This window comes from Abramis brama (genome assembly GCF_963993115.1).
Source record: "Abramis brama genome assembly, chromosome: 8".
Classification (NCBI taxonomy): Eukaryota; Metazoa; Chordata; class Actinopteri; order Cypriniformes; family Leuciscidae; genus Abramis; species Abramis brama.
In genome coordinates, this window is record NC_139970.1 from 9,030,675 (window position 1) to 9,048,905 (window position 18,231).

Consider the following 18,231-nt stretch of genomic DNA (forward strand, 5'->3'; position numbering starts at 1 on the left):
GCAAAGGCGGTCTTTCACTGCCCTGTGACGTCACATGTCTCCACTTTTGAGATCCTGACGATTTCTGGCCTTGGTTTCAATAAAAGCTAGGAAGGAAGTTTTGAGCTTTTAAACTTACAGGATATTTTTATAGTATAAAAACCTCTTAACTGTCAAAAGATGATGGAAAATTTTAATTCTCAGTTCACCCCTTTAAAAAAATTGATTGTCATTTCAAACCTGTATGACATAATATACATCCAATAAGTTAATTTTGAAGGATGTTCACGCTGTTTTCCTGTCTGTGATGTGTGTGTGTGTGTGTCCAGTTTCCATGCACGTTCTTCGAGGGCCGAGCGGATATGTGCGCGTCCTTCTGCTATGAGATTCTGAAGTGCTGTAACTCCAAGCTGAGCTCCATCCGCAGTGACGCGGCTCACCTGCTCTACTTCCTCATGAAGAGCAACTTCGACTACACTGGACGCAAGTCCTTCGTCCGCACGCACCTGCAGGTGGAGTAACATGTGACCCTGACATCACAGTGCTCGGATGGGTCTGGAGTAGGGCTGGGAATCTTTTAGTTTCTCACGATTCGATTCAAATCGATTTTTGAGGTTACGATTCGATTAAAAAAATTGATTCTCGATTTTAAATCAAATTTCCAATGTGTTTTCAGATTTTTTTGATTCAATGTGTGCATAGATTTGATTGTAGTTTACTGTTTTGTGTTACTTTTCTTATTTGACTACGGTAGACAGTTTAATAGGTCTAGAAAGAAAACAATCCTACTGATTTAAATGTGAACCTTGAAATAGATTTAGTTTTTCTTCCCATTTTAGTCAACCCAATATTATAAAACAAATGCCCTTTAACTGACTTCAATCATTACACACAGTCTTCTGTATTAAAGCAGGGTAGGCAATTTTATTTTAATTTTGATATTAAAAATTTACCAAAGAAGTAAATTACAAACAATAGGACAAATACTATAGAAAAATAATTTCAGGTACAGTAGCATAGGTTTATTTAACATGTAGTAATTAAATAGTATTTAATAATCAAATTTAAAAATAAAACACTGTATAGTCTTCACTGTATGAATTAAATTTATATTGATTCATATTGAAAATAAAAAAGTGATTCAGTCAAAAGCAGTGAGTTTTTTTTTATTAACATTAATGAAACGGATGACAACAGTTTATGAGGCTGCTGTCCCTTTAAGAATGAATGCATGGATCTAATATACTGTTACACATCCGATTTTCTCCCATTTGTTTTCGTTCGCACAATGTGAAAATTGTCAAAATCTCTGTCCACACAATGTGCATTTTGACATAATTGTGTGTGTAGCTGTGAAAGAGAACTGAATATGAGGCCGCACTGAGTCTTTGTTCGCGGCTTATTGTGATTAACGTCAATAACTTTATTCAGTAACTTTAAGTAGTACTGCGAAATTAAAGAAAATATTTTTTAGAATTTTTTAGAATTTTTTAGAAATTTGTGAATCGATGCAAATCGGTTGAAGATAGAATCGCGATTCATATATGAATACATTTTTTTCCCGCACCCCTAGTCTGGATTATTTCATCCGGTCTTTTGAGAGTAGATAGCAGCAGCATGTGATGATGTCATAACTATGTCATCAGTGATATCTGTGATTCCTCAGGTGGTGATTGGCGTCAGTCAGCTGATCGCTGATGTCATCGGAATAGGAGGGACGCGGTTCCAACAGTCCCTGTCAGTCATCAACAACTGTGCCAACAGTGACAGAACCATCAAAGTTAGTTCCTTTCCAATACACTCATACACAAACACTTGATCCTGGAGCAAAGAGTAGACACAGAGCCGATTATGGAGGAAGTGATGCCGGTTATGGCTATAGAAAACATTATTAAAAGTATTTAGATTTTTTTGTGAAAAAAACATCTCCCATCATTCCACTCCTTCATAGCATCATCAAGCTTCGCCTTTGTTATTGTTCTGAAAATGCGACCTCTGGTGGCGAAAACTTACATATTGTACCTTTAATAGTTCCTCTTTAAGTTCTACACAGACTCATACTCTGACAGTTACACATTAACACACAGTCATCATCCGTCTCCTTCACTAGAGCACAGCATTCCCGTCAGACGTGAAAGACCTGACGAAGAAGATCCGGACGGTTCTGATGGCCACAGCTCAGATGAAGGAGCACGAGAGAGACCTGGAGATGCTGGTGGACCTGCAGTACAGTCTGGCCAAGTCTTACGCCAGCACACCTGAGCTCCGCAAGACCTGGCTGGACAGCATGGCCCGTATACATGTGAAGAACGGGGACCTGTCTGAGGTACACACACACACACACACACACACGTCTTCATGCGTGTGTGACATACGCTGGAGCTCATGCTGTCTGGTTTGGTTCTCTGCAGGCAGCCATGTGTTATGTGCACGTTGCAGCGCTGGTGGCCGAGTACCTGAGGAGGAAAGGTTAGACACACACCGATACACACACACACATGTCCAGCTTAGTCATTTTCCCATGGAGATGTTAAAAGGATGATCATGTGACACTGAAGACTGGAGTAATGATGCTGGAAATTCAGCTTTGATCACAGGAATAAATTACATTTTAAAATATATTCACAAAGAAAACAGCTATTTTGCAGTTTTTACTGTATTAAAATACACTGTAAACTTGAATAAGTTGGCAAAACAAACAAAAATGTAGGTAATCAGTTACATAAACAAATGTAAGTTAAGAAACTCAAAGTTTAAGTAAGCAGAACTTAAGAACTGGCTTTAAATATTTGAGTAAGATAATTGATGCATTTAACTTAAAATTATCGTAATCTCAACTTTTTGATAAACATTTTTAGTAGTGGAAACTGGGCTAGCTTTAACTAGCTAATTCAGTAAATGCTAACTTTCTAATTGGTAACACAATGCTTTGATACCATTAATATAGCAAAGCAATGAGTACGACAATGTAGAACATTTAACAAATATCTGTTCTCAACACAAGTTTGTGCTGCATGTAACCCCCCAAAAACCCAACACAACAGAAACTCTTCTAAATTAACATAGCTAAACATTAAATTCTAATACATTTCCCACTTAACATTAATCTTGCTCATTAAAACATTATATAACACTAATAATTTTAGCATTTACTCTCCCTTTTGAGTGTCATGGCAAAGCATGCTGGGAAATAGAAATCCCAGCCCAGTTTCAGTTCAATTTAAGTTTGTCTAAATTTAAAGCATCAAGTTCATGAAACTCAAGACAATGAAACGATTCAGATTACTTAAAATGTGTCAGTTTTGTGAACTCAAAAGAAAAGAAAATTCTTAATACTCATAAAAGTTAATTTGATTGAACTAATTTGTTTAATTTAAGTTTATCCTACTTAAACCAATTAATCATTTTGAGCATTAGGGTTTACGTAAAAAAAACATTATTTTTCTCACACTACATTATTGCAGCACCTCTATTCTCAGTCTGTCTGAAACACTCTGATTTATACAAAGCCCCTCCTCCTGAACAGCTCTGATTGGCCAGCAGAGACTCACTGCCCTGTGATTGGCCAGCAGGCTCAGTGTGTTGTGATTGGCCAGACTTCTCAAGTGTGTGTCGGAAATGTGACGCCCCTTACCATGATCGTGAGCTTCAGCTTCTGAAGCACCTGTAAATACACAGTTAATAACGTCGTCTGTAATATATCAGTTCAAGCCCGATTCTGAAAATTCAGATGATTGGAACCAACTTTGCAAGCACAACTGACGCCATTTTACTCTCCCAAGTTCAGGAAGATGTCTTCTGTAAAATGTGCTGTGCACAAGCCAACTTTTGGGTTGAACTGCTTAAGAACAGTGAATCTAAACCACTGATTCCTGATTTCATCCGGTTTCGGAAGGCCAAACTAAAGGGTTTTGCTTTCGCATGCAAACACAGAGTGACTACACTACAGCTCACTGAAGCCTCGTCTTCTCTCTGACCAGCATTATGCTAATATTTCACATTGTGACGTGGATGTTTGCAGAGGTTTGGTAAATCTGGGCTTGGATCGAGGGTTTTAGGCAGGTCTGGATCAGTGTTTCGTTAGAATCAATCGCTTTGTAAGAGACGATGAGTTTTGTAACTTTGCGAATCATATACATGCACAAATAGACACAGTACACACTAAAGGAAAAGGAAAACATAAAAAAAAAGAAAAAAAGCACATCCAATGGCCTCTTTAAGAAAATAAAAATTAATAAATGGATAGATCTTATATATTTGTATTCCTATGCCATAGAAAGAGTCCAAATGATGATCATTCCTTAAAAACATGAGAAGTTAATGTTTAATCCAAGGACACACGTGTAATTACTCATAATGATTAGCATGTGTCCATGTTTCCATACCAGATTTATTTCCTTTCTCACCTTCTTCTCATCATATCTCTCTCGTCTTTCTCTCTGTCTGATAAAGCCCCTGCTGATAAAAGTTATCACTCAGTATATTACTCACGTTTCGCTGCACTCCTAAGAAATAAGGGTTAATCAGCAGGACTCTGTCTTTTGAAGTGACATCTCTCCAGATGTGATGTGTTGTGTGTTTGTGTAGGCATGTTTAAACAGGGCTGTTCAGCGTTCAGAGTGGTCACACCAAACATTGATGAAGAAGCGTCTATGATGGAAGATGTGGGGATGCAGGACGTCCACTTTAATGAGGTGAATATCTGTCTGACAGCCAACAGGCCATTCGTTCACATCACAGGTCAAACAAATGTCCATCGGCTCAACAGAAAGAAAATGCACACAGTATAATAGAGGGAGTGAAGAGAAAGCTCCTCAGAAACAGGATGAAGGAGAAGCAAGTTCAATAAAAGAAAACACTACAGTAACGTCATTTGCATGCTTGAATTTAAGAATCAAAAGTAAGCCGCTACGTGACAAATACAGTGACATTAAGTTCATAAAGTGCTTGATTCATGAGGAATATTGAATGTGTATTTCTTTTGCGCATGATAACGAGTAAAGAGCACTCCTGCAGAAACACACACACACACACACACACACACACACACACACACACACACACACACACATATTACTATGATATCCTTGATGTGAATAACTCCATGGGAGTCCATTGTTTCTAGTTCACGTTGAGTATCCATGTGTCCTGACAGGCCGAGTGTGTATTGTCTGAATCCACACTGAATGTGGAACTGTTACACAGTCACAGCCAATCAGAACATACTTGATGTTTAATATTTATTTGTGAGGTCCAATAAGATTTCACTGGAGGCAGTGATCAATGTTACGCTTTGTTTGTCACGTTCAGGTCAGGATACAGTATTATAGTGTCCGTGAAGGTTTAGTTTAATATTAGTACAGTAAAAGAGGGAAGCAATAAACGAATATGCATGTATGTGATGGTGATTATCCGTGATCTTATCTCCACACTGACTGATACTCAACCAGTCCTGCACTTTGACTGAGAGATAAAACACTAATAATTTCACTTCACAGTCCTCAGCCTTCAGCCGTCTGAAGCAGGGCTATTACTGTCAACTCACACTAAAACCAGAAATAAACCTTACTTCAGATCAAATAAACTTTTAAAATAAATAAAATAAAAACCTGTTGCCAAAGCGTTTTTTTTACGTAATGCAAAGTTATTTTAGTTTTATTAATATTTTGAATTAGCTTTTATTTATATATTTTCAGTTTTCATGTTAATTTTAGTTTTGTTTTTAGTAATTTCATTTTGTGCTTTTGTTTTTTTATTGTTATTGTTATTTTAAATATTGCTATTTAGGTTTAATATATTTAGTTTAAATTTAATATTTATTTCAGTTTTACTTTTTATTATTTTCCAGTTAATAATTTTAGTGCCTCAACTTAAAATTTTATTCAGTTTATTGCCAAAGAAACATATGTATTTTCACGTAATATTTATATTTATATTATATTTTATTTTATTTGAGCTTTATTTCAATTAGCCAAAATGTTTTGAATAGTTTTAGTTTAAGTTAATGATAATAACCCTTACTTGATGTACTAAAAATAAAACAGAAAAAATATAGTATATAAATAAAATAAAAAATATTATTTAATAATATAATAGTATATAAATAATATATAAATTATTTAATAATATAAATAGAAAGTTATATACATTTATTATAAAATTATACACATACAAAAATATATATTTAAATAAACCGTAATTAATAACAATGACAAAAACAAACTTCAAAAATGAAAAAGAAAGCAGAAAATGCAGAAATGTGTATATATATATAAAAATCTCAGTGATACTTAAAGATGATGCTGATGTGATTCTCTACACCTGCGGTTTCTCTGATGCGAGTCCTGTGTGAACTTCAGCAGAACTAACACTCATCAAAACACCCGCTGATTAAAGCTCAAGCAGAACTGATGAAGAAAAGTGTATTTCGTCAAGAGAAAAGCTTGTGCAACATTTGAGAGCTGATGCCTCTTGCATGTGTCTTGCAGGATGTCCTGATGGAGCTTCTGGAAGCATGTGCTGATGGATTATGGAAAGCTGAGCGATATGAGCTCATCTCTGACATCTACAAACTCATCATTCCCATTTATGAGAAACGCAGAGATTTTGAGGTACAGCAGTAATACACACTGATGCCGTGAAGTGTGATGTCTAAGGGTGTTCACACAGACTCTCTCATGAGTTGTTAGTAACTGCTGCTCGATGCACCAGATGAATGTCTTTGTCTGTTGTGCCGCAGATTTGCACTTGTGCCGTGAGCATCAACTTAAACTCAAACTCATTTCTAATGGAAGTTCTGTGTGAACGGCCCTTAAGTTTCACTGAAAGGTTTCACTCACTTACCTTGATTAAATGTTGTTGTTGTTGTTTTTTTGAATAAGTTAAAGCTGAAGGGAAATTTTTGGTAACACTTTATTTCAGTTGTCCACTTTTGACATTCTACTAACTATAAGTAACTTTATAACTTTGCATGTCAAATAACTCTCATTAGAGTATTAGTAGACTGCTAGTTGACTGTTAGTTTAGAGTTAAGGTTGGTAGAATAAGTTGACATAGTTGCAAAGTTACTTTAGTTAGTAGAATGTCTAAAGTGGACCATCAAAATAAAGTGTTACCAAATTTTTGTTTACACTTTATATGGTTACTTTATTTTACGGTGTCCGTGTTACAGTGTATAATTATACTTCTAAGTACTAAGTAATAATAAACAACACATGTACTTACTAAAGTGATTAGGGTTTGGTTTCAGGGTTAGTTGCATGTAATTATGCACAATTTATAGTAATTATTATAGTAACCACATGTAACGTGTAACAATGGTACTAAAATATAGGGTAACACTTTATTTTACAATGTGCCAATGTTGCATACATTTAATCACTGAGTAACATTTATTAACTATATTACTATTTTGTTTCGGCTAATTCTAAAAAGAAGGGTTTGACATGAACGATGAGATGTTATCAGGAATCCAGCCTGAGCTGACAAATCACCAAAGATGCAGAAATAATCTATTAAAGTGGAACCAAATAATTTGATTAAGGAGCAATGGCTTATGGGTGACCCAAGGCCAAGATAACAAACAGAACATGTATAAATAACAGGGCTGTAACGGTACACAGGAGTCACAGTTCGATACGAGTTCGGGACAACAGGAAAAGCAGCAAATCCCCAATGCTGGGTTTCTGTTCATTTATTATGAACTGACAGCAGTTAGTTGCTAGTTATTACTATAGTAACTACAAGGACATTGTAAAATAACGTGTTAACAACTCAGAGCTGTAAAGATGTGATTGTTAAGGTGTGTGTGTGTGTGTGTGTGTCAGAAACTGGCTCACCTGTATGACACGCTGCACCGGGCCTACAGTAAGGTCACAGAGGTCATGCACACGGGCAAGCGCTTGCTGGGAACGTTCTTCAGAGTGGCGTTCTTCGGTCAGGTGAGTCTCCTCAGCTTCACACTCTTCATCTCTCGCTCTGTGTGTTGTGTTTATCTGTTAGCGGTGAGTCCTGTGTGTCTGAGCTCGGCTCGCTGTGGCCTGAACTCTTATGAACTCTTGTTTATGTTGCTCCGCTTCGGGTGTAAAAATGAATGTGTGATTCAGAGACTGCAGTCAGAAGCACCAGCACTAGAATATCCCAGTTTGATCATAACTGAAGTGCTTATCTGCGATAACATATACTTTTTGTATTTTGTTGGTAACATGTCTTTTTATTTATTTATTTATTTTTTAAATTTACAGTACATGAATATATAACACTTGATGTGTATTGAATGTGCACTTGTAGTTTACTTCAAATCTTAAGACTATATTTTTAAAAAACTGTACTTTACAGATAATATATTAATGAAATAAAAGGCCATTTAAGTGCATTTAAAGAGAGTACAGTTTCATGACTGTTTCTTAACACACTTATGTACACTTACAAAAAAGCCATTTTTTATTTTAAATCATTGTTTCTAATCATCGTTTGCCGTGCTTTAAAGAAGTTTACTTATTTTGATGTGTTGACTAACACACTAAAGCACATGTAAAAATACCTGATTATAACATCCAAGATTCTATGTAATTGAGATTAAAGTCTATTTTAAAATAATCATAAATGTTTGTCAGTATATTCAGCTGCACTTTAACCATATTTCAAAGACAATAGAAGTAATTATGGAATTACATATATGAAGATACTTAAGTATTTAAGTTCATCTTAAGTGAGTCAAAGGGGCTGTTTACACCTGGCCACTTCATGCGTTTTCTCAGATCGGATAGCTATCCGATCGTGAAAAGACCAGGTGTAAATGCCCTCCGAAACGCATTTGAGGCTGATTTGAATCCGATCACTCAAACCACTTCAGGAGGAGGTCTGGGCCGCATTTCTGACGAAACTGGACAAGTGTAAATGATTCTGGTTGTTGAAACCACATATGAAAATTGTACTCCTCCCAAAAATGCAAAAAATAAACATGTGAGAGCGTTATAGGCTATATGTAATGTTATAGCCAGATATGACGACGCTACTGGAACACGCATCACCGCAGATGAGAAGCTGAGCATATATTCATTAAGCCAACGTGCAAACTATCGCAAATCAAAGTGAAAGTAAGTCGCAGACGCTTAACACACAATCATCATCATTAAAAGTAAAGAAATGAAATGATCTTACCAGGGCTGTTACTGCTCTCTCTTACTGCAGTCTTTGATTTTGAAATTTTAGCTGATGATCAATAAAATGCAGCTCATATCTGTTGCTTTCGGTGACGTGCACTCCATTAAATCTGCATATAGCGCGGGAATTGAAGATCGGATTTAAATCCGTTTCGCAAAAACGCATTTATGTGACCAGGTGTAAATGGAATCGTTTTGATAAATCAGATAGCTATCCGATCTGAGAAAACGCATGAAGTGGCCAGGTGTAAACAGCCTCAAAAAGGTCACACTGAAGTTCATTAATTGCATTTCATATAATTTAAACTATAAGACATTTTCATTTAATTGCAATTAAGTGTCTAAAAACATAACATTCAGTTCACACTTACGGATATTCTTTAAAGTATATTATTTCCATATATGTTCCTCTTTTCAAAAGTATGCTAAAGTGTATGTCCTGTGACTTATTGGCCAGTGATAGTCTTATATTCAGTGATATGGAAACAAATTTGACTTCTAAAGCCACGTTTTGTAATGTCTAATCAGTCATTTACTCATCTGACACAATAATATAATTTGTGGAAACTTGTTCCACAGAATAAAACATTTAAAAAAATAAGTGCAACTTTTTATCTCACAATTTCGACTTTATTTCTCAGAATTGTGAGTTATAAAGTTAGAATTGCAAGATATAAAAATGCAATTCTGAGAAAAAAAGTCCAAATTGCGAGTTTATATCTCACAATTCTGACTTTATAACTCACAATTGCGACTTTACATCATGCGAGATAAAAAGTCAGAATTGTGAGATAAAAAGTTAATCGCAATTATCTTTTTTATTTTTTATTCTGTGGTGGAAACAAGCTTCCATAATAATGTCTTTTGTCAGCAAATATTAGTATAAATGTGATAAACTGGCATACAGTATAGTTGATTAACCAGTGGCCATCCCTGAAGCGTAATGAAAGATGTGGTGAGACGAGAGTGTGTCCGTCACTGATGGGTGTTTCTGTCTCTAGCAGTACCAGTGTAATGACTCTGAGATCAACCAGGTAAACGATCACGAGTGTCACGTGTGTGTCGTCCTGCTGGCTGTGGAAGTCATCATAATCCCTCTGTCATCTAAACATTACAGTCTTTATACATCCCAGTGTTTCCAGAGTGCTGTTGTAAATATGTGTGTCCTGTGACTAATTTAGGATTTAAAAAGTAGTTTGCAATTGGCCTTTGTTTAGATGGTGAGCAGCAGGTTGAGTTTAAAGTTGAGTTTTAATGAATTCTTCTGACTGATTCTGATTTGCTTGTTGTTTCAGGGCTTCTTCGAGGATGAAGATGGTAAAGAATATATTTATAAGGAGCCCAAATTCACGCCACTGTCTGAGGTCTCACAAAGACTCCTCAAACTCTACTCAGACAAGTTTGGAGCTGAGAACGTCAGAATGATCCAGGATTCTGGCAAGGTGAGACGTGTACAGTTACAGTATCGTATATAGTCAGAATAAAGTCTGATCCACATTGCAGATTATCCTGGCCAAGACCAAAAGAGTGTGTACGTACTTACTTACTTACTTACTTACTTACCTACTTACTTACTTAAGACCTAAAGAGTACTTACTTACTTACTTACTTACTTACTTACTTAAGACCTAAAGAGTACGTACTTACTTACTTACTTACTTACGTACGTACTTACTTACTTACTTACGTACGTACGTACTTGCTTGCTTGCTTACTTACTTAAGACCTAAAGAGTACTTACTTACTTACTTACTTACTTACTTACTTAAGACCTAAAGAGTACGTACTTACTTACTTACGTACGTACGTACGTACGTACTTGCTTGCTTGCTTGCTTACTTAAGACCTAAAGAGTACTTACTTACTTACTTACTTACTTACTTAAGACCTAAAGAGTACTTACTTACTTACTTACTTACGACCTAAAGAGTACTTACTTACTTACTTACTTACTTAAGACCTAAAGAGTACTTACTTACTTACTTACTTACTTACTTACTTACTTAAGACCTAAAGAGTACTTACTTACTTACTTACTTACTTACTTACTTACTTACTTAAGACCTAAAGAGTACTTACTTACTTACTTACTTACTTACTTACTTACTTACTTAAGACCTAAAGAGTACTTACTTACTTACTTACTTACGACCTAAAGAGTACTTACTTACTTACTTACTTACTTACTTACTTACTTAAGACCTAAAGAGTACGTACTTACTTACTTACGTACGTACGTACGTACGTACGTACGTACTTGCTTGCTTGCTTGCTTACTTAAGACCTAAAGAGTACTTACTTACTTACTTACTTACTTAAGACCTAAAGAGTACTTACTTACTTACTTACTTACTTAAGACCTAAAGAGTACGTACTTACTTACTTGCGTACGTACGTACTTGCTTGCTTGCTTGCTTGCTTGCTTGCTTGCTTGCTTGCTTGCTTACTTAAGACCTAAAGAGTACTTACTTACTTACTTACTTACTTACGACCTAAAGAGTACTTACTTACTTACTTACTTAAGACCTAAAGAGTACTTACTTACTTACTTACTTACTTACTTACTTACTTAAGACCTAAAGAGTACTTACTTACTTACTTACTTACTTACTTACTTACTTACTTACTTACTTAAGACCTAAAGAGTACGTACTTACTTACTTGCGTACGTACGTATTTGCTTGCTTGCTTGCTTGCTTGCTTACTTAAGACCTAAAGAGTACGTACGTACTTACTTACTTACTTACTTACGTACGTGCTTGCTTGCTTGCTTGCTTGCTTGCTTGCTTGCTTACTTACTTACTTACTTAAGACCTAAAGAGTACGTACTTGCTTACTTGCTTGCTTGCTTGCTTGCTTACTTACTTACTTACTTACTTACTTACTTACTTACTTACTTACTTACTTACTTGAGACCTTACTTACCGATCTTTTTATGTAACGTTTAGGGGTGAGTAAACCAGGAATAGATCAAGACAGTAGATCATATATGAATCCTGTATAAATCACACATATACAGTATACACTACTGATCAAATGTTGGGGTTGGTAAGATAAATAAGTCTCTTGTTTTTACCAAGGCTGCATTTATTTGATTAAAAACACAGTATTGTGAAATATTATTATAATGTAAAACAGCTGTTTTATACGTGAATATATACAGTAAAGTGTAATTTATTCCTGTGATCATTACTCCAGTCTTCAGTGTCACATGATCCTTCAGAAATCATTCTAATATGCTGATTTCATGCTCAAGAAACAGTTATGATTATTATCAATGCTGAAAACAGTTGTGCTGCTTCATGTTTCTGTGGAAACCGTGATTCATTTTTCAGCATTCTCTGATGAATAGAAGGTTCAAAAGAACAGCATTTATTTGAAATATAATCTTTTGTAACATTATAAATGTCTTTACTGTTACTTTTGATCAATTTAATGCGTCCTTGAAAAAAACCTCACTGATCCCGAAACAGTCAAGCATGTTCTGCTCATGTTCTGTTATAAAATTGATCGTTCTTGTCCTGAAGCTAAGACTAAATTACAGAAGCTGCAATGTGTACATTTAAATTGTTACGGTATATTACCTGGAGAATGTTTTTCTAGAACATTTTAAGATATATTTTAAGATATCTTTAAGATATATTTGTGTTAAGATATAGCTTTAAGATATATTTGTGTTTGCCATTAAATGTAGACGTCATTGAGCGGTGTATCTTTACTAGCATGATACCTAGAACTGCCTATTAGCTAAATGTGCTTCTCTGTTTGGTGCAGATTAACACAAAGGATCTGGACTCGAAGTACGCCTACATCCAAGTGACTCACGTCAGCCCGTTCCTGGAGGAGAAGGAGCTGCTGGACAGGAAGACTGACTTCGAGAGGAGCCACAACATCCGCCGCTTTGTCTTTGAGATGCCGTTCACTGTTTCAGGCAAGAAACAAGGCGGCGTAGAGGAACAGTGCAAACGCAGGACTATACTGACCAGTGAGTACACACACTCACACACTGCATACTCAGAGATCAACTACATTAGAGATAACTTCCAGAGAGACACACGATTAAAATCTGAGAGTCAGCTGAATCTGATGGCTTTGTGATTGGGAGGATCATATAACTGTAAAACACAAAGTACAGCTCTTATCTTCACAGTGTCTCAGCACACGTCGACTCCTTCAGTGCGCTTTAAACGCATCCCAGGATGCACCTCATCAAGCAGACTGAGCAGAGCTGGACGAAGAACATCATATACTGTAGAAGAGTTCATTATATTCAAACAAACAACCCTCTGGTGCTCGTCAAAATATGTTTTTACTTCATTGGAATGGTACGAAACTTGGTAAATGTGAACACACATGTGAAAATCATGGACATGATTGGAAAAGGTTAAATAGTCCTGTAAAAAATAGTCCCTCTCAGAAATGAGCGCATTGGAAATGAATGGGAGAAGAATCTCATCTAGTGGAAGCGTCTGGTACTGCGTCAAACAGCATCTGACTGATGGCTCATTCAAGGAGATATCAAGCTCAAATTTTGAACACAACTCTTTTAGATTTATGGCTTTGATTTTCTCACAGTTTTTGGGTAAAACATTATTTTGAAAATATATGTTTCATATAAAAATGTAAAATAGTATTTTTGTGCATTTTCATAACAATACATGTAAAATTCTGTAACTTTTTTTTAAGTTCACTTTTTTAAACTTTTTTCACTTCAGCAATAATCGGCCAAGTGTCGTCTTTGAAAACGCTCTAAAGCGTTCTAGATTTACGACAGTTTAAATGAGGTCTACGCTCAAAAAGTGAATAAATGGATTATAAATACAGCCTAAATATAATTTAGGATAAAAAAATACAAAAAATACAAAATATTAAATAAAAAAACATTATCAAACTAAAATATAGTACATTCATTTCATTGACAAAACATTCTGTCCTTTTTAACCGACACGTGAAGAGCACCAGAGGGTCACATGATTGATTTAGGTGTTTGATAACTGTATGTCGTGTTCTGGTCATGTGATTGCAACGTCATATTAGTGTTCATGGTTTTAAAAGTGCTTTACATTTGAACCTTTTGATGCGTTTGCTGTCGCAATAGCAAATGTGGAGTCTCGAACTCAAACCCGCTAGCGCCACCAACTGTCCAGAGTTTCACTTACGCTTGTGCTAATAACTGCACCCTATGACGTCATTAAAATTGTTTCGCCATTTTGAATTTTATATTGTCAAGACTTAGGAGAAAGAGACAATGGACCAAACAAAGGTCTTCATGCCATATTCTCTGTAAAGAGGTTGGGTTTTATATGCTACTGACCAAACATATACATTACCAGAGGAAGATGTGAACATATACATTACCAGAGGAAGATGTGAACATATACATTACCAGAGGAACATGTGAACATATACATTACCAGAGGAACATGTGAACATATACATTACCAGAGGAACATGTGAACATATACATTACCAGAGGAACATGTGAACATATACATTACCAGAGGAAGATGTGAACATATACATTACCAGAGGAACATGTGAACATATACTTTACCAGAGGAACATGTGAACATATACATTACCAGAGGAAGATGTGAACATATACATTACCAGAGGAACATGTGAACATATACATTACCAGAGGAACATGTGGTTTTGGTTTAACATGGAATGTATATCCAATCCTTAAATCAACATGTGCTTCGGTGGAAACTTCACACACTGCATTCACATTTCATGTCTCTAACTCTTCCAGCACACACACTTCTACACATTCATGCAGTCTAGCTGGTCCCAATGTCTCTCTCACACACATCATGTATTCAAGAACACTATGATTCACAAAATACAATGATTACAAATGATTATGGATACAAATAAAGAATAATATTACAGATACATAATACAATTGCTTATGAATACTAATAAAAAGTAATTATATTACTGAAAATAATATTAAATTATGAAATTTTAGTCTTCTGTATTATATTAGGTTGTGAACTTAAGTTTTGAAAAGAGTGTGTAAGTGTAGAACTGTGGCCTGTAGGTTTATTGAGTTTGAGTGAGAGATGTATTCATGCAATCTGAAAGATGTCGTCATTTTCTGCGATGATAAGTGATCCAGCTCAGCTCTCACAGACTGATGTTGTGCTCGCTGTGTGAAGAGTGTTGAGAAATGTGTCCTAGTGAATTACATTAAAGAAAGAAAATGAAATGAGTTTGAGATGAAATGAGGGTGAGTAAAATCCCTTTAAACATGCAGTTGACCTCAAACACATAACTAGCCATTAAATAGACGGTTTACACTCATCCGTTTAGGACCCGTGCAGAAACACACAGAAGGAAATACGAACTTGGGAATGTAACACATCTCAGGATGTAATGATGCATGAAATGCACTTCTAGCTTGTTGCATAGCTAGAAATATTTGCTTTCATATCCTTCAACTATATCAACAATGTTCCGGTATTTCACTGTGTGAAGAGTTTTAAAAACAAAATTACCCAAGTATTGAGAAATGGGTCCCAGCGATTAAAAAAAAAAATGTAATAACTTTATACTTGGTGACTTTATTGTTAAGTCCTGTTAACTTTGTTCCTCAGCCACACACTCGTTCCCGTACGTGAAGAAGCGCATCGCAGTGATGTACCAGCACCATGTGGACCTGAACCCCATCGAGGTGGCCATCGACGAGATGAGCAAGAAGGTGCTGGAGATCCGACAGCTGTGCTCCTGCAGCGACGTGGACATGATCCAGCTCCAGCTCAAACTGCAGGGCAGCATCAGTGTGCAGGTGCGCACACACACACACACACACACACACACACACACTCACACACACACCTCACGGGGACATGATCCAGCTCCAGCTCAAACTGCAGGGCAGCATCAGTGTGCAGGTGCGCACACACACACACACACACACACACACACACACTCACACACACACCTCACGGGGACATGATCCAGCTCCAGCTCAAACTGCAGGGCAGCATCAGTGTGCAGGTGCGCACACACACACACACACACACACACACACACACACACACACCTCACGGGGACATGATCCAGCTCCAGCTCAAACTGCAGGGCAGCATCAGTGTGCAGGTGCGCACACACACACACACACACACACACACACACACACACACACCTCACGGGGACATGATCCAGCTCCAGCTCAAACTGCAGGGCAGCATCAGTGTGCAGGTGCGCACACACACACACACACACACACACACACACACCTCACGGGGACATGATCCAGCTCCAGCTCAAACTGCAGGGCAGCATCAGTGTGCAGGTGCGCACACACACACACACACACACACACACACACACACCTCACGGGGACATGATCCAGCTCCAGCTCAAACTGCAGGGCAGCATCAGTGTGCAGGTGCACACACACACACACACACACACACATTCTTGTACATCTATCTTTATGAGGACATTCACTGACACAATGCAGTCTCTAGCCGCTTACCCTAACCTACCCATCACAACTAAGTGCCTAACCCGACCCCTGACCCTAAACCTCATTATAACCTTATCCCTAAAACCAAGTCTTGACCCTCAAACAGGCTTTAAAGGCTCTCAGAGAGTGAGGACCGGCCAAAATGTCCTCTCTTTACTCTCTTTGTCCTCACTCCAATGGTCTAAAACTCAAACTGGTCCTCACAAAGAGAGTTGTACAAGTACACACACACACACACACGCTCAGACAGGGTTATGACGTCTCTCTCTCTCCAGGTTAACGCCGGTCCTCTCGCCTACGCCAGGGCGTTCCTGGATGATGCCAGCACTAAGAAATACCCGGACAACAAAGTCAAGCAGCTGAAAGAAGTGTTTCGGTAAACACACACACACACACACACACACACACACACACAGTCCTTCCTCTGAGGACATTAACAACATCTTCAAAAGCTTTTGGTCAGTAAGCTTTATTTTTAGTTAATACTTTCTTTCAGCAATGAGATTACATCGATCAAAAGTGTCTGTTCTTTTGAACTTTGTTCATCAAAGAATACTGAAAAATTCAATATATCAGTTTCCATACAAATATGAAGCAGCACAACTGTTTTCAACACTGATAATAATAATAAGAAAGATTAAAAATACAAATTTAAATATTAAAATTTAAAAATAAGTTATTTTACATTGTAATAATATTTCACAGTATTACTGTTTTCTCTGTATTTTTGATCATTAAATGCAGCCTTGCTGAGCAGAAGAGACTCTTTCACAAACACATGAACTACAAGTGAACTGCAAAACAGCTTCTTGATCAGCATTAAAACACTCTCATCTATTGTGTTTTCTCGTCTTGTATTTTTCTGCTCTGTTTTTCTTGTTTTGTCTTGTCTTATTTTTGTTTGTCTTGTTTTTGTTTGTTTTCTTTGTTTTGTTTAACTTGTCTCGTTTTTGTTTGTTTGTCTTGTTTGTTTTCTTTGTTTTGTTTAACTTGTCTTGTTTTTGTTTTTTGTCTTCTGTTTTTGTTTGTCTTGTCATGTTTTTTGTTTGCTTGTTTCTTGTCTTGTCAAAAACATATACATAAAATATATAAATATGCATTAATGAGATTACATTGAACTACAAGACAGCTTTTTAATTAACGATTAAAAAATGGTGACAGAAACTATGAAATAAACAAAAACACTGGGAATGGGAATTATGTTATGTAAATTACTCATTTTTTTAATTAAATAAACCTAATCTTAAATCTTATATTTGAGCTTTTTTAAAGTCCCCACCTTTGCCCAGATTACAGCTCTGCACACTAAGAAGCTCATAAATTGGAACTATATGTATTTGTCCACAAAACTAATTTCATGCATACTGTGTGTATATATATATATATATATATATATATATATATATATATATATAAACCTTGACTGGTATGTAAGTGTGACCTGAGGTGTGTGTGTTCTTTAGGCAGTTTGTGGAGGCGTGTGGTCTGGGTTTAGGAGTTAATGAGCGTCTGATTAAGGAAGATCAGCAGGAGTATCATGACGAGATGAAGGCCAGCTACAGAGATCTCACCAAAGAGCTCTCCGCCATCATGCATGAGCCTGTAAGA

At 36.5% G+C, this 18,231-nt stretch overlaps 1 protein-coding gene across 11 annotated transcripts in view; it reads left to right on the forward strand.

Annotated features, from left to right (window-relative positions):
- LOC311087888 (dedicator of cytokinesis protein 9) overlaps positions 1-18,231 on the forward strand; it is a 118,287-nt gene that overhangs the window by 98,629 nt on the left and 1,427 nt on the right. For all 11 annotated transcript variants that reach the window (XM_084121372.1, XM_084121377.1, XM_084121378.1 and 8 more), the window contains 12 exons: positions 309-491; positions 1,646-1,759; positions 2,090-2,305; positions 2,391-2,448; positions 4,567-4,673; positions 6,468-6,590; positions 7,806-7,919; positions 10,439-10,585; positions 12,918-13,128; positions 15,746-15,936; positions 16,899-16,999; positions 18,087-18,225. In XM_084121372.1, the coding sequence (XP_083977498.1) occupies positions 309-491; positions 1,646-1,759; positions 2,090-2,305; positions 2,391-2,448; positions 4,567-4,673; positions 6,468-6,590; positions 7,806-7,919; positions 10,439-10,585; positions 12,918-13,128; positions 15,746-15,936; positions 16,899-16,999; positions 18,087-18,225 (1,704 nt within the window). The remainder of the gene's footprint in view (positions 1-308; positions 492-1,645; positions 1,760-2,089; positions 2,306-2,390; positions 2,449-4,566; positions 4,674-6,467; positions 6,591-7,805; positions 7,920-10,438; positions 10,586-12,917; positions 13,129-15,745; positions 15,937-16,898; positions 17,000-18,086; positions 18,226-18,231) is intronic.